Here is a 23,928-nt window from a genome sequence, read left to right on the forward strand (position 1 = left end):
AGAGGGGCTTTTAAAGAACATATGCAGGGTTTTAATGGACTTATCCAACCTAGAGGGGCAGTGGAGTCAATTAAAGGGGAAGAAAGCTTCAAAGTCCTTGTTCTGGGTAAGAACTGAGCTTAAGGGGCTGCACCAGTGCTGCTCCTCCCAGTGCTGTGGCTGCTTGGAATTGTTTGATACTGGCACAGGAGAGATTTAGGTTAAATACAAGGAAGTTCTTTGCTCAGAGGGTGCTGAGGCCCTGGCACAGAGCAGCTGTGGCTGCCCCTGGATCCCTGGCAGTGCCCAAGGCCAGCCTGGACAGGGCTTGGATCAGCCTGGGACAGTGGAAAGGTCCCAGTGGAAGGGGGTGGAATGGGATGATCTTTAAGGTCCCTCCAACCCAAACCAGTCTGGGATTCTGCTGACAGTTCCATGATCTTTCCTCCACCACTTGCCTTCTTCAAACTCTCTTGTCCATCCAGTTGGAGGAGGTGATTTTCTCTCCCTTAACAAACCACGAACACCTGACCCATCCTTGTGGCCTCCATGAGCACAGGGGTGGTGGAGCCCTGGCCACAACCCCAGGTGTATTTTCATTCATCTCCCTTTGGGATGCTCTTTTCCCCACGGTGAGCACCCCACTGCAGGTGTGGAGAAATGCCCTTTGTGCTAATGCATCACCTGGGCACTGAGGTGCATTTGTCCAGAGGATTTAAAGCATGAAGCCATCAGCAGCCTGGCACTATTTTTGGCATGATGGTTTCCCCATGAGCTCGTGCACCCTCCTCCTCCTCCTCCTCCTGCAAACAGCTTTGGTGTAAGCTGATCCTGCTCCAGCAGCCTCAGCAGTGCCTCTTGCCAAGACTGCAGACAATGGTTGGTCTGAGAGGAGCTGGAAGGGGAGCCCAGCAGGAAGGGCTGCCAGGGGTCCAGTGGGGTGGGATGGAGCCCTCACCGAGGGTTTTGTGGGGGTTTGTGCTTTTGGCTTCCCAAGGAACTGATGTGGGCACAGGGCTGGTGCACAGGAGAGCTCCTGGGCACTCAGAGACCCTCTGCTTCCCACTTGGGAATCCTGGCACCAGCAGGGGCAACAGTGGGATGGTGGCTTGAGGAGCCCATCCTCCACACCCTAGGAGTGACTTTTTTCTGCTCTACATACAGAAAATAGGATTCATCCATGGGTTTTTTTCCAACCATAACGATTTTGTGGTTCTTTAGGAGAAGTGCTTCCTTGCACTCCCTTCACAAAGCCATGGGAGCTCAGCAGGAGGAGGCTGGACAAAGAGGTGCTGTTTGAAACACCATTTTTAATCCCAAACATCACCAGGGCTCCCTGGTTGGGTCTGTCACTCCCAAGGCCCATCAGCCCATCAATCCCCTCTCTGTGCCCCGAGGCTTTGCCCGTATTTACACAGGGAGCAGGAGTTTTCCTCAGAGCTCAGCTCCCACAATGGCAGCAGTGTTGGGAGCTGTGCTGGAGTGACTGCTTTCCAATAAATTAAATCTTGTCCTACATCCCCAGAAAGATTTGTTAGGAAAGGTCACATCAAGGGTCTTTATTGCAGAAGAATATTTTTCAAGTGCTCCTCGGTGTTAATATATTATGAGATCTTGCTTGAATTAAAAACAAAGCAAGACAAAACTTGCCAGCTCCCCTGAGAAATATCCTGAGCTGCCTTTATCAAAACAAGTGAAAAAGTGCATTTTGTGATGCCACATTTCTGGTTGTTTTGTAAAAACCTGGCTTTTTACAATTGGTAATGTGCAGTTTGGGGAGATTTTAATGGGCTCCCCCACTGTGAGCGTGACTTGTGAGACTCTGCTGCTCTGGAAGGGCTGTGTTAAACCCCTCCTTTGTGGTTTTATATATCCATGTTTTACAGATTTAGCTATTCAGATGTTTGTTCATCGGGGGAAAAAAAAAAGAAAATCAAACAAAGAAATGGAAGCATAACAAACTTGTTTTAGAGCTGTGGGTGGAGTTTAAAAAGTAAATACTGTCCAATCCCCCTGGATTCTCCAAGAGATTGCTGTTTGCTCTGTGCTGCTCCATGGTTTTGGTGCCAGTTCCTCCCTGCTGCAGGAGTGAGGTGGCAATGTTCACATCACCCCAGCAGCACAGGGAGAGAGGAAGGAGCAGTGATGCTCTTGCGTTGGTCCCTGGGAAATCCAGTCCTGCTGCTGCTGCAGCCCCTCCAAGGCAGAGTAAGGATGCTGAAAATTCAGATTTCCAGCAAATGGCCAAATATTCAGGGGAGCTGAGTGTCTCTGAGCGATGCAGGAACCCAGAAAAAGCCATTTCCAAAGCTGTTCGAGGGAACCCAGCACATTTTTACCAACAGTGTCTTTTCCAGCAGATTTCTCTTTGGCCTGTAAGATCAACAGCTTCCCTTTAATTTATTTGAAGGTTACCTCTGAATTTTGCATTAAAATGTTCCATACTGGGGCTGCCCATCCCTGGCAGTGCCCAAGGCCAGGTTGGACAGGGCTGGGAGCAGCCTGGGGCAGTGGGAGGTGTCTCTGCCATGGCAGGGCTGGCACTGGAGGGGCTTTAAGGTCCCTTCCAACCCAAACCATTCCCTGCTTCTCTGATTCTGTGATTTTAAGACAAACATAAGAAATCCAAAACAGAACTACTTGCCCTGCAGTCCTACAAGTTCATTTTAACTCTTCATTTTCTCTTCGTTGAGCTGGAGTCACATTGCTCATAACTTTTCCCGAGTTTTAAAAGGTATTTTTATTTCTCAGAGGGCAATAATTCAGTAAGAACTGCATGTACTTTGGTCAAAGCTTTAAAACCACAGAATTCTATAAAGTTAGCAAATAACTTGACTTTTGCCTTGTGAAAATAATGCAATAAGTCAGTGTTTAGCAATTTCAAGAGAATGGTTTGAGTTCAGATGAAAAACCTTTGACTGTCAGGGACAGAGTTGTGATTTGCTGGTGCTTGGCAGTTTCCAGTCCAGGGTTGTCAGAGATGTTCAATGCTTCTGATCCATCAGAGATGTTGATCTAGAAGATGTTCCTGAAAATAACCTCAGGGAATCTCTGTTTAAACATAATTATTTTACCAGATCCAAACCACAAGTCCCAGGCGCAGACACAGCATCAGCACAATGAACAGAGTGTGCCAGAGTTAAACCTCTTCTTTCTGCTTCCTCAGGATGGAAAAGGACCCTGAGGCAGAATGTCCTGTACCACTGGATGATTTAAAATCTGTCGTGAACAGCAGTGAAGAAGATGAAAAGCTGCAAGTTAAAATCCAGGCTTTTGAGGAGAAAATAAATGTGGACAACAGCACCCCCGGCTCAGTGAGGAGATACAGCCTGGGCCAGGTCTCTAAAGAAGAAAGGAAGGATATGAGGTTTAACAGGTATGGCTCTGGAAAATGTGTGAGGGGTTCAGGGAGATCAGTTCTGTCATAAAACTTTATCCAAACACAGAGAGTTTGGTCTGCTCATGGAATACCCACAGGCAGCATAAACCTAAATTTAACTGATTTTTGCATCCATGAACTTAAGGGCTGGATGAAATCTTTCTAAATCCCAGAAGCCCAGAATGATTTGAGTTGGAAGGGACCTCAAAACCCATCCATAGTGGCCTATGGCAGGGACACCTCCCACTGTCCCAGGTGCTCCAGCCCCAATGTCCAGCCTGGCCTTGGGCACTGCCAGGGATCCAGGGGCAGCCCCAGCTGCTTTGGGGAACCCATTTAATCTTTTCTGTTCCCTAAAGCAGCAAAAAGGGCAGGAAAAAAAAGCCCTGCATTGAGATATCACAGACAGGAAGGTCCGGAGAGCTTTCCTGGGGTGTTATCACTAACAGTATTTATCAGTGACAGCAGTGTGACCCACAGGCTCCTCGGGCTCCCCCTGCCCCACAGCTCCACACCAAGCTCTGCTCTTCCTGCCCCAGGATCTGCCCTTTCAGCCACTTTTGCCATCCCCAGAAGGGATGCAGGGCAGGAAGGGCTGGAGGCAGGGTCCTGGTTCGGTGAAATTGCTGGTTGCCATTTTTCTGGTGGGATTGGTACAGCAGCCACACCACCCCAGGGCTCCAAGATCCTTGCAGAGGGGCTGCCTCGCTCCCCCATGGCAGATGTTGGGATATGTGGATATCATTTGGATGTTGTTCCATTTCATTTGCTTATTAAAGCTGGGGCTCAGGCCTGCCTTAGGAAATGAAGATTTTCCAGAAGGTTCCTGCCCCTGGCTGGGTGAGCCCCACACTGGGCTCTCTGAGGGAGCTGCACTGGGCACGTTTTGGGGGGATTTTTGTGCCCTACCTCTATTCCAAATCCTCCTTCTTTCCTCCCTGCAGGTCCAAGAGCCTGGCCCTGCACACACTCAGGGTGAAGGGGCTGAGCTCAGAGGGAGGGACAGACGAGGACGGTGGGGACATCCCTGCTGGCATCTCCTTCTCCGAGCTCTGCCTCAGCCAGGAGCACCAGCAGGAGCCTTTTGGGCTGCAGCCCGAGGCAGAGCACCTGGGGAGCTGCCTGCTTTCCCACCAGAGTGCTGATCACCCCCAGGCAGGCAGTCTGCCAGAGGTGAGCCCAGAGCAGGCCCTGGAGGGAAGGGCAGAGGCAGCCACGGGCCCTGTGGAGCAGCAGGACGAGCTGCACCTGCACCTGAAGGAGAACCTGGGCAAGGTCAAGGAGTTTGTGATGGAGATGGGGAGGAGGATTCCCATCCCTGAGCAGTGCGTGATCGAAGGTAAGCACATTGAGCCCCCCAAGGACTTCAGCACCCACCCAGACCCCCTCAGGGCCCAAAGGGGAGCCAAGACCCCAGCACAGGCAGGGAGGAACATCAGCTGGAGAAAACAGCATTTCCCAAATGGAATCTTTTGCACCCTTCCAGGATTCAGTTCCTCCAGGGACACATCCCGTGCCTCTCCCAGGCTCCCACGAAGGCTCGGGTGAACATTTCCTTCTGGACGTGATGGGGAGTGAGCCCTGAGGGTGGCAGAGCCTCTGGGCACAAGGCAGGGCGGGAAGGGACATTCCCAGCTCCAGGCTGGAGCTGTGGGGCTGGCTGGGACATCAGGGATCGAGGTGTGCTGCACAGCCCACGCGCCACGGGCCCCGTGCTGGACCATGAGGCTCCTGCTGGGTTGGTTTGGGGCACATCTGGGGCTCCTTCCTCATTACCAAGTTATTAAATCAGCCGGATTGGGACAACAAAGGTCAGGACCCTCAGGGCAGCACATTCCAGCCCCAAAACTCCCTGAGGGCACATTGGGCTGAGATCCCCATGGGCTGGATTGGGTTGGATCCCATCTCACCAATGCCTGGGCTGCTTTAATGTTTGCTGCTTTCATCCCTGGTGGGTCTGTGATCTGCTCCTCTTTGAAGTGAATGGGTTGGGCTGGGCTGGGTTGGGAGCCTCCTCCTTTGTTCCCTTTGAGGTGAATTTGGGTGCATCCAACCCCTCAGTGGTGGCCATGAGCTGTTCACAGCCCAGCCCTTCCATGGGCCACATTGATTCCAAAGAGCAGCTGCCTCAATGAATCAAATTAAATTAAATTAATTAAATTTCCAGTCACTTCAAACGTCACCTTCCAATACAGCGTCACTTCAGCTCCAACAAGCATCAACTGAAGTTGATAAAAGATGTATTTCTTTCCTTTCTCAGTGGTCAAGAAGTGGAAAAGCAGTTTCCACTCATAAAAGGGATATAATTCTTTCTCTATACATATATTTTAAAAGCTGAAGAATTTCCTAAATACCTTAAATTCCAGGGTTAGTAGTTGAAATAGTTATTTGGTAGAATTAAGGACAAAATTTGCGTTGCATAAAATTCCAGTGAAAGCATGAGAGTGAACAATGTGGTTTTTGAAGTGCTGAGTGCTCTGACCCCACATTAATGAAATCCCATATATTGAATATTTTTTAATGTATTGCTCAGTTTCCTTTCTGCAATACCTCTTATGATACATCCTAGGCATGTGACTATTTCTAAATTCATTCAAACTATTGTAATTTCCTGAAAATCCTCAACTAGCATTCCTAGGGAAATTCCTTGAGCAGGGACACATGTGCAGAGCAGAGATTTATGGGACTCGTTCTAAATCTGTTGAAGAAATGCAGCCCTGCTCATTCCACGGGGGAGAGCTCTGTTAATATTTCAGATATTGCATAAAGCTCTCCAAAAACCTGCAGTTATTGCACTTCAGAGATCCCCAGGCTCTAACAGGGCCCACTCAAAGGCGTGTTTTACATTTCACCAGCGTGTTTAGCAGAAAAAAACAAGATTAGAAAACATTCATAAATATAGTTGGCTGATTTTATGTTGGCTGTGGGGGAGTCTGAACTGGAAATTTAATGTGTAAGACATGGAAGATATGAAAAGGTAAGAACCCCAGAGCAGCCCCTCGTGACACAGAGTATTTCCAGGAAATAGTGGCAGAATGTGTTGCAAGCGTGCACATTTCCCAACCTTTCCTTTCCCTGCTCAGGCCTTTCCTGGGATTTCAAGTGGCAGCTCTGGAGGGGTCAGCAGGGTGTTAATAAAGAAGAATTTAGAAGAATTTCCAAGGGGTGATGGGGCAAATTCTGCTCTCCTGACCAGAGTTCCACCCCTGCTGGCATCTCTGCTGCTGCTGGTGTCTGACCTGGGGCAGCCTGTCTGGGAATGGGCAGAACTCCTCATTCTTCACCCCAGACTGGGGGCTCCTCCAGATTGGGGTGTGCTGGTGAGGACAGAACCTTGGGAATATCCCAATTTTCCTGCAGGACCCCTCAGATTGGGCACTAGTGACACAGGGGAAGGTGTCCCTGCCAGGAGCTGGAGGGGCTCTAAGGTCCCTTCCAACCCAAACCATTCTGGGACTGCCTGCATTAATTAGAGCCTCAATTTGGAGGATAGAGGATGAGAGTGGCTGCAGGAGTGTGAGGAACATCAGAGACCTCCATGTGGAGATAAATGGGCTCTGCAGCCTGGCAAAGAGATTTGCAATATCACCAGTGACTGGGAGGATTAACTGAGTGTCTGCCCCCATCCAGGTGCTGGAGAACACGCCGTGAAGTTGTCAGAGGCAAGTTCAACACACACAAAATAGGCACCTCTGCTCTGCTAAATTGTCTGTGATTTGCAAATTGGCTTTTTTGCTCTTGAGTCAGATGTTTGCTGCGTAGGTCTTGCCCCTCACAGAGTGTTTTTGCTTTACAGGGTGTGATTTGCAGGCTCCTTGTTGACTTCGAAGCTCATTCAATTTATATTCCGTGTCCAAATGGATGCAATATTAACTGGAGTGTCAGATTTTACAGCTGGGAAGGGCTGCAGGTTAAGAAGTGTCAGGGTGGATCCATGAACTGTCTGTGACAGTTTGAAGACGCCTCATACAGACCTTGAAAAATTGCCATGTCAGCCGTGTTGTTTAATATTTCCTGGTTTTGGCTGGCTGTGCCTTGGGCAGGGGAGAGCTGTGAACTGGGTGATGATCCTGCAGCAGGAGCAGTGCTAGCACTGGGCTGTGGGCCAGAAGGTTTGATCCTAAAGAAAAGGTTTAAGCTGGGGGTGTTTCACAGAGCAGATGAGCTGCAACACCAGGCTCACGAGCATAAGGGAATTTTTTTGGAATAACACTGCAGTCAGAGAGGGGATTTGAGCTGGGGCAGAAAGAAGGAACCCAAACCCACAAAAATCCATTTATTGGGTCAGTTCCTGCTTAGCTTGAAGCCTTGTGCCCTGACCCACATCTCTGACATACCTGATGCAATTTGAGGCATTTTTTATGTCATGTTCATCACTTAAAGCCTCTTAATCCTGGAGATCTCTTCCTCAAAAGAAGAGAAAAACAACAAGCCACCACATTTGTCAGGCTCTTCAGTTTTCATGGAGTTCAGCAGCGTTTTCCTTAGCCCATATTTTCTGGGATGGGTTGGGATGCTGTGTTCTCCTGATTTCTGATCAGGATTTCTGCTCTGCTCTCCTTGTTTCCCAGCCCTGCCAGGATGGTGCCTCAGAGCCATGGCTGTGTGTACCCTGCCCTTGGAATGGGTGCAGGACCTGCCCAGCTGCTGGGTTTGGGGATAGCAGGGACAAGCCCTTGGGTTCTGCTCCAGTTCTGCTCCGTTTTTAGGTAATTTGGATAAAAAAGCCACCATTAATGCCCAGAGCTTTGAATGTCGAGTGAGCTGCTGGAAGGAAAGCGTCTGATGACATCTGTGTGTCAAGGATGCTGGAGGATTTGCCATCTCCAGGCTCCTTCTGAAAGGACAGACCCTGGGACACCAGGGAATCATTTCCCCTGGCTCACTGAGGCTGGTTCAGAGACACCCAAGGAAAAACATGGGCACCATTTTCCAGCAGTCCCTGCTGGCTGCTGGTGCCATGCAGGAGGAAACCCATCCATGAGCATTGCCTGGGAGCCCTGGCAGAGGGGGAGGCAGCAGGGGGAGCAGGTTGCAGCGTGCTGGCCCCCAGTGTGGTTGTTATTATGTTTTATGTGGTACTGAGGGCTAATGGGGACCAGATGCCGGCGTGGATGGAAAAGCTCATTGCTCCCCTGCAGTGCTCAGCCCTGATGGATTCCAGCATTCCATCAGCAGCCCCTGATTGGGAACAGATGGGCCTCGGGTCCTGCAGGGGGATCACAGAGCTGGGCAGGCTCGGGAGAGCATCCCCAGGGAGCTGCTCTGCACACATCAGCTGGCATTCCATCGGCAGGGCTGGCACTCCCAATGCCCCAGGGGCCAGGGAGCCAGGGACATGGCAGTGCCAGCGCTGGGGATGGCAGTGCCACTGCTGGGGATGGCAGTGCCACCGCTCAGGATGGCAGTGCCACCGCTCAGGATGGCAGTGCCAGCGCTGGGGATGGCAGTGCCACCGCTCAGGATGGCAGTGCCAGCAATGGGGATGGCAGTGCCACCGCTCAGGATGGCCGTTGTGCTCCTGGTGATCCACGTTGTCAGACCAAGGAGAGACTCCCAGCACCCCAGCAGAGTGTTGGGGATGTGACCAGCTGTCCCCTGGCTGCCCTCACACACGTGGCACATCCTGGGGACCTCACAGCTGCCCTGGGAGCAGGCTGCTCTGCAGGTGGGCTTCACCTGGCAGCTGGGACACTCCTGAGGGTGGTGGCATCAACCAGAGGACTCAGACTTGGACAGGGCTTGGAGCAACCTGGTCTAGGGAAAGGAAGGGGAGGTAGAACAGGAGCTTTGAGGCCCTTCCAACCCCATCTGTGATTCTGGGATGATTTTATGGCTTCTGAGCTCCTGGATTTGCCCCTTGGATGTGGAGTCTGTGCTGAGTGCCTCGTTGTTGGTGCCCACCCCCATTACAGCCCTGCCTTCTCTTGGTGTTGGTGTAACTCACACCTTGGACTGAGTTATGCCCTGCACACAGAGTTAGTGTGTTAAAAACAATATAAAGCAGCACTTCTTGAAGCTGCTTGCTTTAAAAATTGCCCTCTCCTCCTATAAATGTATTTATTGTTTGCATACTTTTTGTAACCCAAACTGAAGAGGTCAGGCAAAGGAAACTGAGGAAGCTGAAAAAGCTTAAACCCAAAATTTAAAAAGTTGCATCCATTTCTTATTGGTTCCATGTTTATGCATGGGTTTGATTCTATTCAGGAAATTTATGAGCATACTTTTACTCTTATTAACAGATTTCATTTAATAGTAAAGGATCACCCAATGTAAATCAAATAACACATTAATTGTTCCCAGAGCCAGCGACTCTGTACCCTCCTGGTTCAGCCCAGCATGTGAAGCTGGAATAGGTAACAATTAACAGCTCTGCTGACATTCTTCTGGTTATATTTTGTTCCTTTACCCCAGGCACAACCACTCAGTTGTGAACTTTAAAATTGCAACATATATTCCCTTGTTTCCTGCAGGAGGAAGGAGCTGTTGCTTATTCCCTTGCTGGAAGGCAGAGACGCGCCAGGAGCTGGGCTGAGAAATGTTCCTTGGCTGAGGAACGGTTCCTTGGGGTCTTGTTCAGCCTTCTGGGGCACTTGGTGACCCTGTGGGTGGGTTGGTGTCTCGTGGTGCTCTTCACATGTTCTCGTGTTTCAAAATCCTTTTCTTGTGGTGCTTGGACTCTCCTGCCAAGGCTGAGGGAGGAGGAGAACCTGGCAGATAATGAAAGGACAGGAGAAGATGGTCTTAAACTGCCAGAGGGCAGGGATGGATGGGATGTTGGGGAGGAATTCCTGGCTGGGAGGGGCTGGGGTGGGATTCCCAGAGCAGCTGGGGCTGCCCCTGGATCCCTGGCAGTGCCCAAGGCCAGGCTGGACACTGGGGCTGGAGCCCCTGGGATGGTAGGTGGTGTCCCTGCCATGGCAGGGCTGAAATGAGATGATATTTAAAGTCCCTTCCAACCCAAGGCACTCCATGATCCCATGGTTCTGCTGACACTGGAACAGCTGATATTCCCTGTCAGAGGTGGGTCCTGGTGGTTCATCAGGAGCTGCTGAAAGCTGCACGTAGCAAACGTGGGCTGCTGCTGAGCCAGTGCCAAGCCCAGCGCTTCAAACAGAGCAGGGCAGCCCTGAGGAGCTGCTCAGCTCATTCCAGAGCCTGGGAGATGGTCTGGGAAGGAGCTTTCTGCAGTGGTAGTGACAAATGAGGGCTGCAGTTTTCCAGGAACTTCGTGCTCAGGCAGCCAGGGCTGTGCTCCGGAGCTGCCGTTGATTTTGGCACGTGTCCCCAGTGCTCCTCAGTGTCACCACAAACCCTTGCTAAGCACTTCCTCAGGAGCGTCTCCATAGATCCTTTGCCATTTTTATCAGCATTCAGGAATGTCCTTCCCAGCCCCCCAGGCAGATCCTCCCTGGGTGCCTTTTCCCACCAGGGCTGCAGCCCTGCCCCTTCTGCTCCCAGGTTTTCTGTCAGTCCATGTGTTTGGAACTGGGAGAGCAATGGCTGTGTTCCAGGCAAGAGGAGGGACAAGCTGCCTGCTCCTCTTCACCTTCTCCTCACGTGCTTTGGGGTCATTTTTAGCTAAGAGTCATTTCCCATCTTGAAACGTCAACTTTTCACACACCTGGCCCCAGGCCAAGCCCGATTTCTGCTTGAGTGCATGAGTGAAGGTTATTTCAGCATCTGTGAGGGGTCTGCAGTTTGGAGGAGCATCTGTCAGCAGCCTCCATGGAAATGTCATTGTGTGCTTTCATGTGCCCCAGGATCCAGGATGGCCTCATTAACCCCTCTGCCTTCCCCAGCTCCTCTGCTGCAGTGAACACGAGCACTGGCAGGTTTGGGGGAGAACTGGCAGGTTTGGGAGATGAAACTCAAGTTTTCCCCACAGCCAGTAATCCAAGCAAGTGCGTTTTATGCCATGCTCCAAGAGAAGCAGGTTCATGCCCCCTTTTTCCCTGCTGGGGTGTGTTGCTCATGGGCCAGCCATGCAGGGATGTGAGTCAGTCCCTTGCTGTCCTGGTGAGTCACTGTGGGGAGAAGGGGAAGGAAGAAAATGCTCAAAGAAAATCTCCTGACTGGAAAAATGAGTTGTGGCTTTGGAGAAAACGTGAGTAAGCAGAGATGGTTTCTGGATCTCCTGACAAGAGCAGAGGCAGCCTGTGTGTCCACACCAGATGGGCTTGAAATGCTTGGTTTTAACATTTTCTGTCTAATCAAGATGTGAATGCAAAGGAGGGAAATGTAATAAGTTCAGTGTTTCATGTAAAGGTGTGACATGGGAGGAATGAGTTTACCAGAGCTACAAAAGAATGCCTTGCCAGGACAAAGTGTCAGTGTCACAGATTGTCACTGAAAATGCAGAAAATCTCAAAGTGGGATGCTGGAACCTGCCAGAAATGCTGCAGAGAGGCCGGGTGGCGGTGAGGCTGGGAGCAAACCCCAGAAGCTGGCAAGGGGAAACCATTTTATCATCCTCTGACAAACTGTTTGGGTTTGCTGAGGAAATGGCTTCACATGGACAGAGGGCAGGGCTGGATGGGATATTGGGAATTAGGAATTGTTCCCTGGCAGGGTGGGCAGGCCCTGGCACAGGGTGCCCACCCTGGATCCCTGGCAGTGCCCAAGGCCAGGCTGGACACTGGGGCTGGGAGCACCTGGGACAGTGGGAGGTGTCCCTGCCATGGCAGGGGTGGCACTGGATGGGATTTAAGGTCTTTCCAACCCAAACCATTCCATGATCTATAATATTTAGCAAAAGCAGAATTGTGCATCTCAATTTCCAGTTCAAACCTTCAGCTCAGCAGGGATCCCCCAAGTGTCAGCCCCCCCTGCCTGGGGCCTGCCAGGCCAGGGGTTTCCCAACGAGCTCCTTAAATGGGATAAGGGACACACAGTGTGGATGGGCCTGCTGGTTTGGTATCCCAAGCACATGAGAAAGCACAAGGACTATGAACAGCCTGGCTGGGCTGTGCTGCCCTTCCTGCATTGGGCAGTGAAGGGTAAATGGGTAGGATCTGGAGCACTGAACACTGAATTTCTCTCCTCCTTTAAGCGTGCAGACACATCAGTGCCCTGCTGGCTGCAGGAGTGCCCCAAATCCTGAGTGGAATGTTTTCCCCCGTGGCTCTGGCACCCCAGCACGGGCACTGAGTTCCCTCTCTGGTTTGTATCTGATTTTTACATGCCATGTTTGCCTTTGCAGATACTGTTCAAGGCTGTGTGGCAAAGCTGTTCTTCAGCTGTCCCCTGAAGGGCCACTACTGCCTGTACAGCAAATCCAGCTTCACCCTGGTGAGCCAGCAGCCTCCCCTCTGGATCCACATCATGTTCCTGTTCCAGCAGGTGAGGCCCACACCAGCCAGGGCCCCCCTGGGCTGCTCCTGTGCCACTTGGACAAGAATATTTTGTGGTTAAACTCATTAAATGCCCCCCTAACTCACAGCCACTTGTGACCCTTGTGGTCCCTCAGGAACTCGTTCCACTGGGCTGAAGCTGTTTTGTGCTTTATAAGGTTTTACGTTTCTGTTAAATACCCAAAATTCAAACTGCCTGGGGAGTTTACAAAGTCTGGGGATAAAAAAGTGGCACCAAAGCATATTGTGCTTATTCAGGCAGAACTCCCAGGTGCCTTGGAAGCAGCCAGGAGTTGGCAGTGGATTTTAGGGGAGCTGCACCACCCCCAAGGCTGCAGGAGGAGGTTGGAGGGGCAGAACCCACTGGGGTTTTACTGCAGAGCTTTGGACTGAGCAGGATTTGTAAATCTGCTCAGTGCTGCTCTACCACCCTTCAGGTGATTTTCCTGCGTTTAATATTGATTCCAAGTACAGCCCAGCACTTGCACAAGTGTGGAATTTCCTATCAGGTTACAAATAGTGTGAAACTAAGAGAGAGCCCTACATTCGCACTTCAAGATGCAGCAGATGGGGTTTGAGCTGAAATACAATGTTCAGCTTCTTAACACACACAGAGCCTTTCACTGCAGTTCATCCCATCCTCAGGCAGCCTTGGGAACACCCAGGATTTATCCAAAATTAACACAGTGAGGGATGCTGTGGATGGAACAGCCTGAATTGCTCTGCCCTGTGTGTTTTCCTAGAAATAATTACTTTTCAAGAACACTGGTCACTTAATTTAAAAAAATAATAATGGAGAGTTCTACTGTGTTTCAAAACTCTTGGATAGAAATTGGGAAATTATTAGTGCAGGACAGCAGGATTAGGCTGGATGGGGTTGCTCAGACAGAGGAGACAGAAAGTCCATCCAGGAATCCCACGTTTGAAGGACATTGCCCATATTGTGAAATCAAATATTTGCAGTATGGAAAATCAGATTTGTGGTGCACTCCTATCTTGGCTCCTGCGTGTGAATGCATTCTTTAATTAAAAGATCACGGAGGAGATAGAGGAGAGGCACAACTGTTCCCAGCCCCAGGGCTGCTGTGTGAGCAGGGATGCTGTGACCGTGCTCACAGGGGTCTGAGGATGAGGGAAGAGATGAGGATCTGACTCCATGTTTCAGAAGGCTGATTTATTATTTTATTATATATATTACATTAAAACTATACTAAAAGAATAGAAGAAAAGGTTTCATCAGAAGGCTAGCTGAGAATAGAATAGAAAGAATGATAACAAAGGCTCTGTCTCGGATTCTGTCCGAGACAGCTGGGCTGTGATTGGCCATTAATTATAAACATCCAAGATGGGCCAATCACAGATGCACCTGTTGCATTCCACAGCAGCAGATAATCAATGTTTACATTTTGTTCCTGAGGCCTCTCAGCTTCTCGGGAGGAAAAATCCTAAGGAAAGGGTTTTTCACAAAAGATGTCTGCGGCAGGATGCCACACAGAGCTGGGGCTGTTGGGTCACTCACTGTGCTGGGAGGTGGGAGCCTCACTGTCCTTGGCTCAGGGAGCTCTGAGGGGACAGCAGCCCCCAGCAAGGTGTCACCTGTCCTGTCCAGGTGCTGAAACCCCTGCAGTCCGTGCTGGGAATGCCCTTGGAGCTCTCCCTCCTGTGCTTCATCCCACCCTCTGTCCAGGGCACTCACAGGCTCTGCTCGTGCTGCTCAAGGACTGGGACCTGGGGAGCTCCAAACAAACCCCACAGCCCTGCAGGGGTGTGAGGCACCCCCTTCCTCTGGCTGGAAATGCCAGGTTTGCCCCGGGGATGCAGCTCCCCCAGGTCTCTGTGTGGTGATAAATTCACATTTCAATACAGAGCCAGGTCGTGTAGTGGCCATTGAAGGGGAATCCTCATTCCTCAGAGCTGTGGGATGTGCAATAAGCTTCAGAAAGCCCAGAGGAACTGAGATGTTTGGTGTTCATCCAGTTGTGAGCCCATGGATCCATCAGAGCTCCCCAGGGCTCAGCCCTGCCTGTTCTCCTGGCTGTCCCACTGTGAGCACAGGATGCTCCTTGGTAACAGCTGAGGAAAAACCACCTGAAATCATTCCCAATGTTTCCTGCAGAGCCTGTTTGCAGAACCTTTGTCCATCCAAAGCAGCTCTGTGCAAGTCCTCAAGGCGCTGTGGGAGAAGACACAGCTCAAGGGCACGCACAGCTTTGAGACTGCCATGATCCAGAACACCTTCCCTCACCAGAAGGTAAGGGGTCACTTTCCTCACTGCTTAAAAGAGCAGGAGGACTTGGCCCTGCACTTTGGAGCCTTTTCTGTGTTCAGGGCTGCTTTGTGCTGTGCTTTGGAAGGTGCCCAGGCTGGTTCCCCACCCCTGAACTGACCCATGGCATGCAGAGCAGGGCTGGGCACGTGGCTTTGGTCCTGCTCACAGTCTGGAGCTCCAGGCTCAGCTCAGCTGCTGCTCTGGGGTGTTGGGCAGCCCTTGGAAGTTCACCCAGCTAAACACAGCCCTGGATTTTATGGAGTTATTTGTCCGCCCATGTGCCATTAGTTACCCCCATCAGCTGAAGGGATTGCAGCCCAAAGCTCTTTTCTGTCTCCAGGATTTCAGTGGATGCTCTTTCCAAGCTATTCATCAGCTGCTTGGAAAAGGCCACTGTAGGATTGGAAAACAAATCTCTGTTTATTCCCGAGAATCTCCATCCAGCTCATTTGGATGAAATGAGTTGTCAAACATGATTTTACAACACTCTCTCTCAGAATATTGTGGGCATGAAGATGTCTGGTGGAATAGGATTAAATTACCATGACTATGGCTGATTTAAAACCAGAGTTTTGTTGGGAACACCTTCTGAACTCCCAGGGTGATGTGGTGAAGGAGTGGGAACACTTGCTGGGGCTCAGAGGAGTGGGGCACCCCCACATCTGAGAGCAGCTTTGGGGCCAGATTTACTCACACACAGAGGAGCTGTGCTGAGGGTCTGAGCTGCTGTTGAATCCAGGCCTGGCTCATCCAGAGGCTTTAGAGCAGCTCTGCTGCTCAGCATGGCTTAGCTTGTTTGGGCTCAGATGTTTGTTAGTTCTTATCCATGTCACAGTCTCACAAACCCTGAGTTCTGCAGCACTTCACTCCAACAAACTAAAAATGGAGCCCCATCTCTCTCTACAGGGCCTTTTAAGGATAAACTGTCCAATTAAGAAATGACACCTCAATTATTTTTACTTTTAACCCAAAACCAACCACCTGTGGCCCGCAATGAGAACTTTTTTATCCAATTATACAAAATCACCCAGACCCATGGAGGAGAAGGTGGAGAAGAAGGACCAGCCTCTGCCCTAAAAACTCCATCTTGTTTTGTATATATATCACTACATTCTAAACCCTTAAACTCTGAGTTTCCCACCTGTGATATCACACACTTCTCTTCAAACCCCACACCCACAATCCCAGTTCCATCATTCCATTCTGGAAGCTTCTCCACAGCCTCAGGTCAATGCAGTGTTCTCCTGGGGGTCAGTGCCCGCCAGCACAGAAAGTCTGAACTTCTCAGCACCCAGGGTTCCAACACCTCGGGGTTCCCAGAGCAGCAGAGCTGGGAGGGGATCCTGGGATCCTGGTCTCTGCAGGGTCTGGGATCCAGCAGGGGTTGGAGCAGGGAGCAGCCCTGGGGCTGAGCACAGAGGGACAGCTGGAACCCCCTGAGCTGCTCTGGCTCTGCAGGTCTCCTCCTGGGCTCTGCTCTTTGCTGCTGGATGATGTTCTGGTTTGGTTCTTTTATTATCACAGAACCAGAGCTTGTTCTGCTTTTGTTTACTACTAAGAGCCTGAGTTTGTCTCTAGTGCAATTCCCATTCAGTTTTCTGGGCATGAGGACTGCCATAAAGGAGGTTTTCTTTAGCTTTTGCAATTCCAAAAAAATCTGCCTGGAACATTCCCTGCATGACCTAGTCCTTCCTTACTTTCCTCAGCTTCTGTCATAATTGCAATTTGTCATCTCAGAAGTTCTTCTCACTGCTAACAGGACTTCAGACATTGTGAATTATTGGACAAAATTATTGTATTTGTTGGTGTTATTCCTCTGCCAGTAGTCCAGGAAGCAAAATTCTGGGGGTGTGGTTGCTTCATTAAGTACAACACTTTTAATTTTTAATGGCTTGAAGTGTGTTGGTGCAAAGGCAGCATCAACATTGGCTGCTATATTTGACACTAAGTTTATGCATTGTGTTCTAGCAGAGTCTGAAATGCTTTTTCAGGGCGGGATGGGATATTGGGAGGGAATTCCTGGCTGGGAGGGCGGGCAGGCCCTGGCACAGGTGCCCAGAGCAGCTGGGGCTGCCCCTGGATCCCTGGCAGTGCCCAAGGCCAGGCTGGACATTGGGGCTGGGAGCAGCCTGGGACAGTGGGAGGTGATAAATGTTTTCCAATATGGATTCTAAAGCATTCTCAAACCTGGAGAGTAGTGTGTGAGATCAGTGCTCCGCTCCAGACTGAATTCTGAGAAATGCCTTCAGCTGTGGTGATCCCTGGAGCTGCGCTGAGGGCCTGGCTCACACAGAGCTCGCTGTGTTCCACTGGGCAGCCTCTCCGTGCCACAGAAAACATTGATTTACCCATTCAGCACGGCTCGAGGTGGGCCAGGAGCAAAGCACTTCCAGATGTGGCTCCTCCCAGGCTGCCCGGGCTCTGCAGAGCTCCTGATCAGAGCCCTGAGTGTGCCCAGCCCAGGGAGCTCCTGAGCCCTCCTGGCTCCTCTGTGCCAGCCCTGAGCTGGTGGCTGCTTCATGTGATGCCCTCGGGGATCCCTTTGTTGCTTTAAGAGCACAATTAACATTCTGGGGCCGTGGGTGGCTCTGCTCTCCCCTCTCCTTTCTGTCCAGGGGCAGAAGGAAGGGCCACCTTGGCACAAGGGGCTCTCTGAGCCTTTCAGGGTGATGGAGCGCGGGGATGAGATAAACCTCTCCTCTCCAATTTGGCTTTTCCCTCCTGAATAAGTGGCTCCTTGCAGGTTATTTGAGGTGTGCTGGAGTGCAGAGTGGAGCAGGCAGGTTTCTGCACTGATACTTCAGTGGGATTTGCTCTCTTTCAGGCCGGAGTTGCCTCATGGCAGCCACCACCAGATTTTTCATGGGATGGGGAAGCTCCCAGGCTTTCTGTCAGCCTTGTCCCTGTGTCCTGTGCTATCCTGCCCAGCTCAGTGCCATTCCTGCCCAGCTCAGTGCCCATTCCTGCCCAGCTCAGTGCCCTGGTCCCTTGTCCCTCTGCAGGAGACGTGGCAAGGACGCCCTGTGTCCCTCTGGATTTGGGGTTCTGGTGCTTCTTCCCCTCACGAGTTTGGTTTCTCTCCTCCCTGCAGGACCTGGAGAGCGTTCAGATGCACCTGCAGGAGGTGAGGTTCTTGGATTTGTTTGGCTACAGCGAGGAGGCAGGAGCCTGGCAGTGCTTCATGTGCAACAACCCCGAGAAGGCAGCAGGTACAGAGGGTCCTGGGGGGCTGCAGGCCTGCGGTGAAGCTCACTGCTCGTGCTGGCTGTGTGGCCGTGGTGGGGAGAGGGGAAACCAAGCCTTCCAGTGGCTATTTTAGTTGGAATTCTCCATTAAACTTGTCATAGGTGAGGGAGTCAGGCCCAAACCTGATTTGGTGTGTGCTTAGAGGGACACAACCCCAAATCTGCACCATCCCTGAGCCCTGGGCAGTGGGAGGGCTCTGCACCCGTCCTCCAGTGTCCAGACACAGGACTGCATCCCCTGCACCACATCCCAGACACAGGATTGCATCTCCTGCCCCACATCCCAGACACAGGACTGCATCTCCTGCCCCACACCCCAGACACAGGATTGCATCTCCTGCCCCACACCCCAGACACAGGACTGCATCTCCTGCCCCACATCCCAGACACAGGACTGCATCTCCTGCCCCACACCCCAGACACAGGATTGCATCTCCTGCCCCACACCCCAGACACAGGATTGCATCTCCTGCCCCACACCCCAGACACAGGACTGCATCTCCTGCACAGGACTGCATCTCCTGCACCACATCCGAGCTCCCCAAGTCAGGGCACATTGGCACAGAAGCAACACCTGGTTCCTGCTTTCTTCACTCTCAGAATTATTTGTTTTAATATAATTTACTCCACACTGCACATCTCCTTAGGGACACGTGCTTAACTCTTATGAAGGCATGACACTTTAGCAGTATTGGAAAAGAGGGTGAGTGGGAAATAGGAAAACCAGCCTTTTCCCCAGCTCTAAGCTCCTGTGCCCTGCTTTTGCAGCTCTCTGGCAGGCAGCAGTGCCAGGTCAGTGCCCTGACAGGCAGAGGAATGTCTTGTTCTCAGATGCTTTCTGCCACTCTGTAAAAGTCTGACCAGTCCTGGCCAAGAATTTGGGCTATTTTGGCCAAGTGTTTGAATAACTGGCTGTTTCAGAGGTTTATTCTACCAGTCACTGTCTCTTCAAACTGCATCAACCCCGAATTGAGGAAGTCTTGCAGGAGTGGCCCAGCTGCTGCTGCCCCTGCTCATTCCAAGGGTGTTTGAGCATCTTCTCCTTCCCCAGCTCCCAGGGACTCCAGGACCAGGACAGAAACCCTGCTCTGAGTTAAAACTTCATCTCCACAGAGCTCTCAGTGTGGTTTCCATCACGTCAGGGATGTTGAGCGATGAGGAAAACAAGACTCTTGCTTGAAATGTCAAAGCTTCATGAAGCAACTTTGGTCTGAATTTCCAAAGACATTTAAGCAGTCCAGCCTTGCCTCACTCCTGCTCTCCTGGCTGTAACTGTCCTTTTCATCAGCAGTTCCTCTCTTTGTCTCATTTTAAAAGAATTTCTGTAAGAAAGGTTCATTGTGAGTATCATGATTTGCTTCTGAGCTCCAAAGGCCTTTAGAAAACCAAGAAAATAAATGCCCTGAATGGGTCACGTGAAAGCTGAGGAAGGCAACGTGGAAGAGGGAGATCAGTGGAATAAAAATCTGCAGGGAGTGACAACTCCACCTTTGTGTTGGTGCTGCAGAGCTGTGGCAGAGTGGGAGACCCTGCAGGGTCTCTCTGGGTTTGTAGGATCTGACATAAGCAAGGATTTGGAGCTCTCCTTGGATTGGTAAGGAATTTAAGGGCTCTGAAACATCTATTTTCATTCCAGAGTGTGAAAGACCCTTTGACATCTGAAATACTTTTGAGAAAGAACTTCTTCCTCTCAGCAATTCTGTTTAGCAACCGAATTCCTGTTGAAGAAGGAATTCAGAGGCAATTTTTTTTCTATTATTGTCTGCTGGGGTTTTGTTGCATTTTTTATGATGCTGTGGTGCAAGATGCCACTTATCCTCCAGACTTGGGCAAACACTGCCTTAAAGCCCTGGCCTTGCCTTGGGATGGGATTCCCAGAGCAGCTGTGGCTGCCCCTGGATCCCTGGCAGTGCCCAAGGCCAGGCTGGACATTGGGGCTGGGGCACCTGGGGCAGTGGGAGGTGTCCCTGCCGTGGCAGGGGTGGGATGAGATCATTTTAAGATCCTTTCAGCCCAAACTATTCCATGTTTCTGTGATTCCTGTTTGACTGTAGCTGGGAGGCATTTTGGGGCTGGAAGCTGACCCAGTTACGCTGAGGCAAAGTGGTGATGCACCCACAGTGACAACTGGAGAAAGTCTGACTCCTCCTCATGCATTCTTCTGGTGCCAAAGCATGTCCTGTACAACCACACTTCTCCAGAAGTGCTGTTAAATCACCCTGCATTGGCTTTTCCTGCTCTGAGGAGCAGCATTCCCACAAACCCTGGTGATCTGCAGGGGAGGAACAGCAGCTCACACCATTCCAGCCCAGCCACCAGGCACCTGGAGTGCTGGAAAGCACCAGGATTCCTCCTGTTGGGACAAGCTGCCTGCTGGGGGCCTCATTCCAGCACAACCCCCTGGACTGGGGGTTTGGCTCCACCAGCTCTTGCACAAAACATTCCACAAAACCACCGGAGAGCCGGCGAGGGAATTGAGGCAATTCCAGCTCCTTCCCCCTCTGGAAGCTCACAAAGACAGGCAGGGATCCCTGGGGGCTGCAGAGGAGCCGTGGGCAAGGATTTGGGATTGGGGGAAAACTGAGGGTGTTTGGGAATTCCTCTGGAAAACTGCAATTCCCTGGGAAAGCCAACAGCACCTTAACTTGGGAATACATTATTCCCCTCCTGCAGTGCCAGCTATCCAGAGAAACGAAGGAGCCCAGCTCTAATCCTCACTGGGAAATCAGCAAAAGTGGCATCCAGCAATGTGTTCCTTCCAGGTTTTCAGCAAAACCCAGCGTAGTGATTAATGGAAGAGACTGAATCCATATTCCCCGAGGTTAATTGCATTTATCTGCCACACATTCCATTCTTTCAAGTTCATAGGGGTTTATTATCACTGAGATCATTCATGAATTCTTGTGGAGGATTTTATGTTTCATCAAATTCAAGATTTAAAGCTTTGGGTTTTGTCTGTCTCAAGTTCATCTTGGAAGAGTTTGGAGGGTTTTTAACTTTTTATTCAGTACCCAAACTTCTTAGAGCTGGATGTGTTGTAGTTCTGCAAAGAAAGCGAGATGGAAAGTAGAAAATTCCAACAGACACATCAACAGGAGCTACTCAGGGTTAAACTGGAGTCAGTGTGTCTAAATTGAGATGATTTAAGAAAAAATAAGTGTTTCAAGACCTTTGGATATTTCATGACCTTTTCAAACCAAAAGGGGAGAGATTTAGAGGGGATATTGGACAGGAGTTGTTCCCTGTGAGTGAAAGCTTTCCCACCATGAGGATACCAAGCCTGCCCAGAGATGTTGTGGAGATTTTTCAAGTCTCACGTGGATAAATCCAAGAGCAGCCCAGTCTGACCCCGTGGGTGACCTTGCCTGGAGCTGGAGCAGAGACCCCTCGAGCTCCCTTCCAGCTGAGCTATTCTGGGATTCTGTGAAGTCAACCGCAAGGAAAATAAGCAGAAGGACTTAGAAAAACATTGGAAAAGAGCTTTATTCTTATCTTGCTTGAATCTCTCTCTCCTAATCAGCCCCTCAGACACGCTGGCATCGGATTCATTACGGCCACTTTGGAAGCTGCCTCCAGAACTCCCCCGGGCTCCTCTGTGGACACACAGGAGAAGTCCTCTGGTAGCATTGCCTAAAGCCACTGGCTCCTTACAGACATCAACATTTCTTAGCAAACCCTGGGTTTGAAAGATGTTGGCCATAAAAATTCACTTTAGGCCAAAATTGCACATTCACTTCCCTTCTCATGTTGTGCTCCTGACCACAAACTATCTCAGTATCATCTGGTCCCTGAGCCTTTTGTGCTTTACCCCTCCTAGTTTGGTTGAAGCATGTTCCTATGGCTCTGGAATGGGATTGAAGGTGTTCCTGTAGAAGCAGGAGCCAGGCAGGGAACAATATTTAACAAAATTACAAAGTTTTTGGTACGGGGGACACTAAAGTGTGGTTCTGTCCTACTAAAGAGCGTGGGGGAGAGGGTGCAGCCCCAAAGCAGCCTCCTGGGGAATGTAGCCCCTTTTGCAGTGACAATATCTATACAGGGAGAAAGCAACCCTCTGCTTTGCTCTGTCCCATGCCAGGCTGGGTGCTGTGCTGGGTGCTGGCACAGAAATACCCAGCTTAGCTGTGGAGCCAGGGCTGCAGTGGCTGCGTGGAGCAGAGCACGGCCTGCTCCTGCCGTGGCACTCACAGCTGCAGCTCCCCCCGGCACTGAGGCTCTGCCAACCCCCTTCTCATTCATCCATCTCCTTCCAGGCGCTCCCTGCCTGCAGAGACAGAAATATTTATGGTCTTTCCCGAGGAAATTGCACGAGTCCACGCTGCACCCCCCGCCAGCCTCGCTGCCAAGGAAAACAGCGCTGGAGGAAGGACACATCCTTTACCTACAGCTGATGCCTTGCCTTGGCCTTGGGGTGCCCTCTTCCAGACAGGGCAGGGTGCCCAGAAGGCCGTAAAGGCTTTGGCACTCCCTTGGGTGGCACTTGGGCACGCCTTTGTGCTCAGGAGCTGCCCATGGCAGCGAAGGCTTTCAAGGAAAAGCAGGGCTGGAGGGATAGAGGGGCTGGGAGAGGAGCCAGCCAGGGATCACTGCCCCTCTGACAGATGCTGGGATGGGCTCCAAGGCAAACACCCCATCCAAACATATCCCTGCTCAGACTGCCTGTGCACTGCCCTCTGGTCTAGCTGGTCCTTTGTGTTCTGGCCATTGATGTAAAGACAGAAGAGAAAGGAAAAAGAGACCTCTAGGAGATATCAGGGCTTCAAACTGCCAGAGAGCAGGGTTAGGTGGGATCCTGGGAAGGAATTACTCCTGGGAGGAATTGGGCAGGCCCTGGCACAGGTGCCCAGAGCAGCTGTGGCTGCCCCTGCATCCCTGGCAGTGCCCAAGGGCAGAAATGGGCACTGCAGGGCTGGGGAGCAGCTGAGAGGTGCAGTGCTGGGGAGGGCTTTGGGATGGCTGAGGGAGTAGGAGAGGAGATGGAAGAGGGGTGAGAGCTGTCAGCTCCATCTGCTCGGCCTCCCCAGCAGGACACAGCTGAGGGCTGAGCTGTCTGTGAGAAGTGAGAGCTGAATGCTGGAGGCTGGGAGGATGAGGAGGCAGCACAACCTTCCTGCAGCACGGCAGAGCCTTTGGTGGGGAGCAGGGAGGGCAGGACTAACCCTGGCCGTGTGCTCCCCTCCCCAGGCGTGAACCAGGACGGGCAGCCCCTGATGGAGGGCAAGCTGAAGGAGAAGCAGGTCCGCTGGAAGTTCATCAAGAGCTGGAAAACGCGCTACTTCACCCTGGCTGGCAACCAGCTGCTGTTCCGCAGGGGCAAATCCGTGAGTCACACAGTCACTGCCCTGCTCCCTGCCCTGCTCCTGCTCTCTGCCCTGCTCCTGCTCCCTGTCCTGCTCCTGGGGCTGCACCCCTCAGATCTGCCCGTGGTGCTTTTCCCCATGGGCTGGCACCCCTCAGCTTTGCTGTTCTGGTTTTCCCAGAGGCTTTCACCCCTCAGCTTTGCCTGTGGTGGTTTTCCCACTCACAAAGTGCATGGCAGGGGACACCAAGGGCAGCCAGAGTGCTGCCCAGGAGCTGTCACTGCTGGGTCCCCAGTTTTCAGGGGGCATAAAGACCATCCCATTCCATTCCTCTGCCGTGGCAGGGGCCCCTTCCACTATCCCAGGTTGCTCCAAGCCCCGTGGCCTTGGACATTTCCAGGGA

At 51.3% G+C, this 23,928-nt stretch overlaps 1 protein-coding gene across 1 annotated transcript in view; it reads left to right on the forward strand.

Moving 5' to 3' along the window:
- Positions 1-23,928, forward strand: part of VEPH1 (ventricular zone expressed PH domain containing 1) — a 50,661-nt gene that overhangs the window by 26,251 nt on the left and 482 nt on the right. The window contains exons 8-13 of the mRNA XM_031055442.1: positions 3,146-3,355; positions 4,303-4,697; positions 12,561-12,700; positions 14,828-14,962; positions 18,072-18,189; positions 23,410-23,546. Of these exons, the coding sequence (XP_030911302.1) occupies positions 3,146-3,355; positions 4,303-4,697; positions 12,561-12,700; positions 14,828-14,962; positions 18,072-18,189; positions 23,410-23,546 (1,135 nt within the window). The remainder of the gene's footprint in view (positions 1-3,145; positions 3,356-4,302; positions 4,698-12,560; positions 12,701-14,827; positions 14,963-18,071; positions 18,190-23,409; positions 23,547-23,928) is intronic.

Source organism: Geospiza fortis, unplaced genomic scaffold, assembly GCF_000277835.1.
Source record: "Geospiza fortis unplaced genomic scaffold, GeoFor_1.0 scaffold172, whole genome shotgun sequence".
NCBI classification, from domain to species: Eukaryota; Metazoa; Chordata; class Aves; order Passeriformes; family Thraupidae; genus Geospiza; species Geospiza fortis.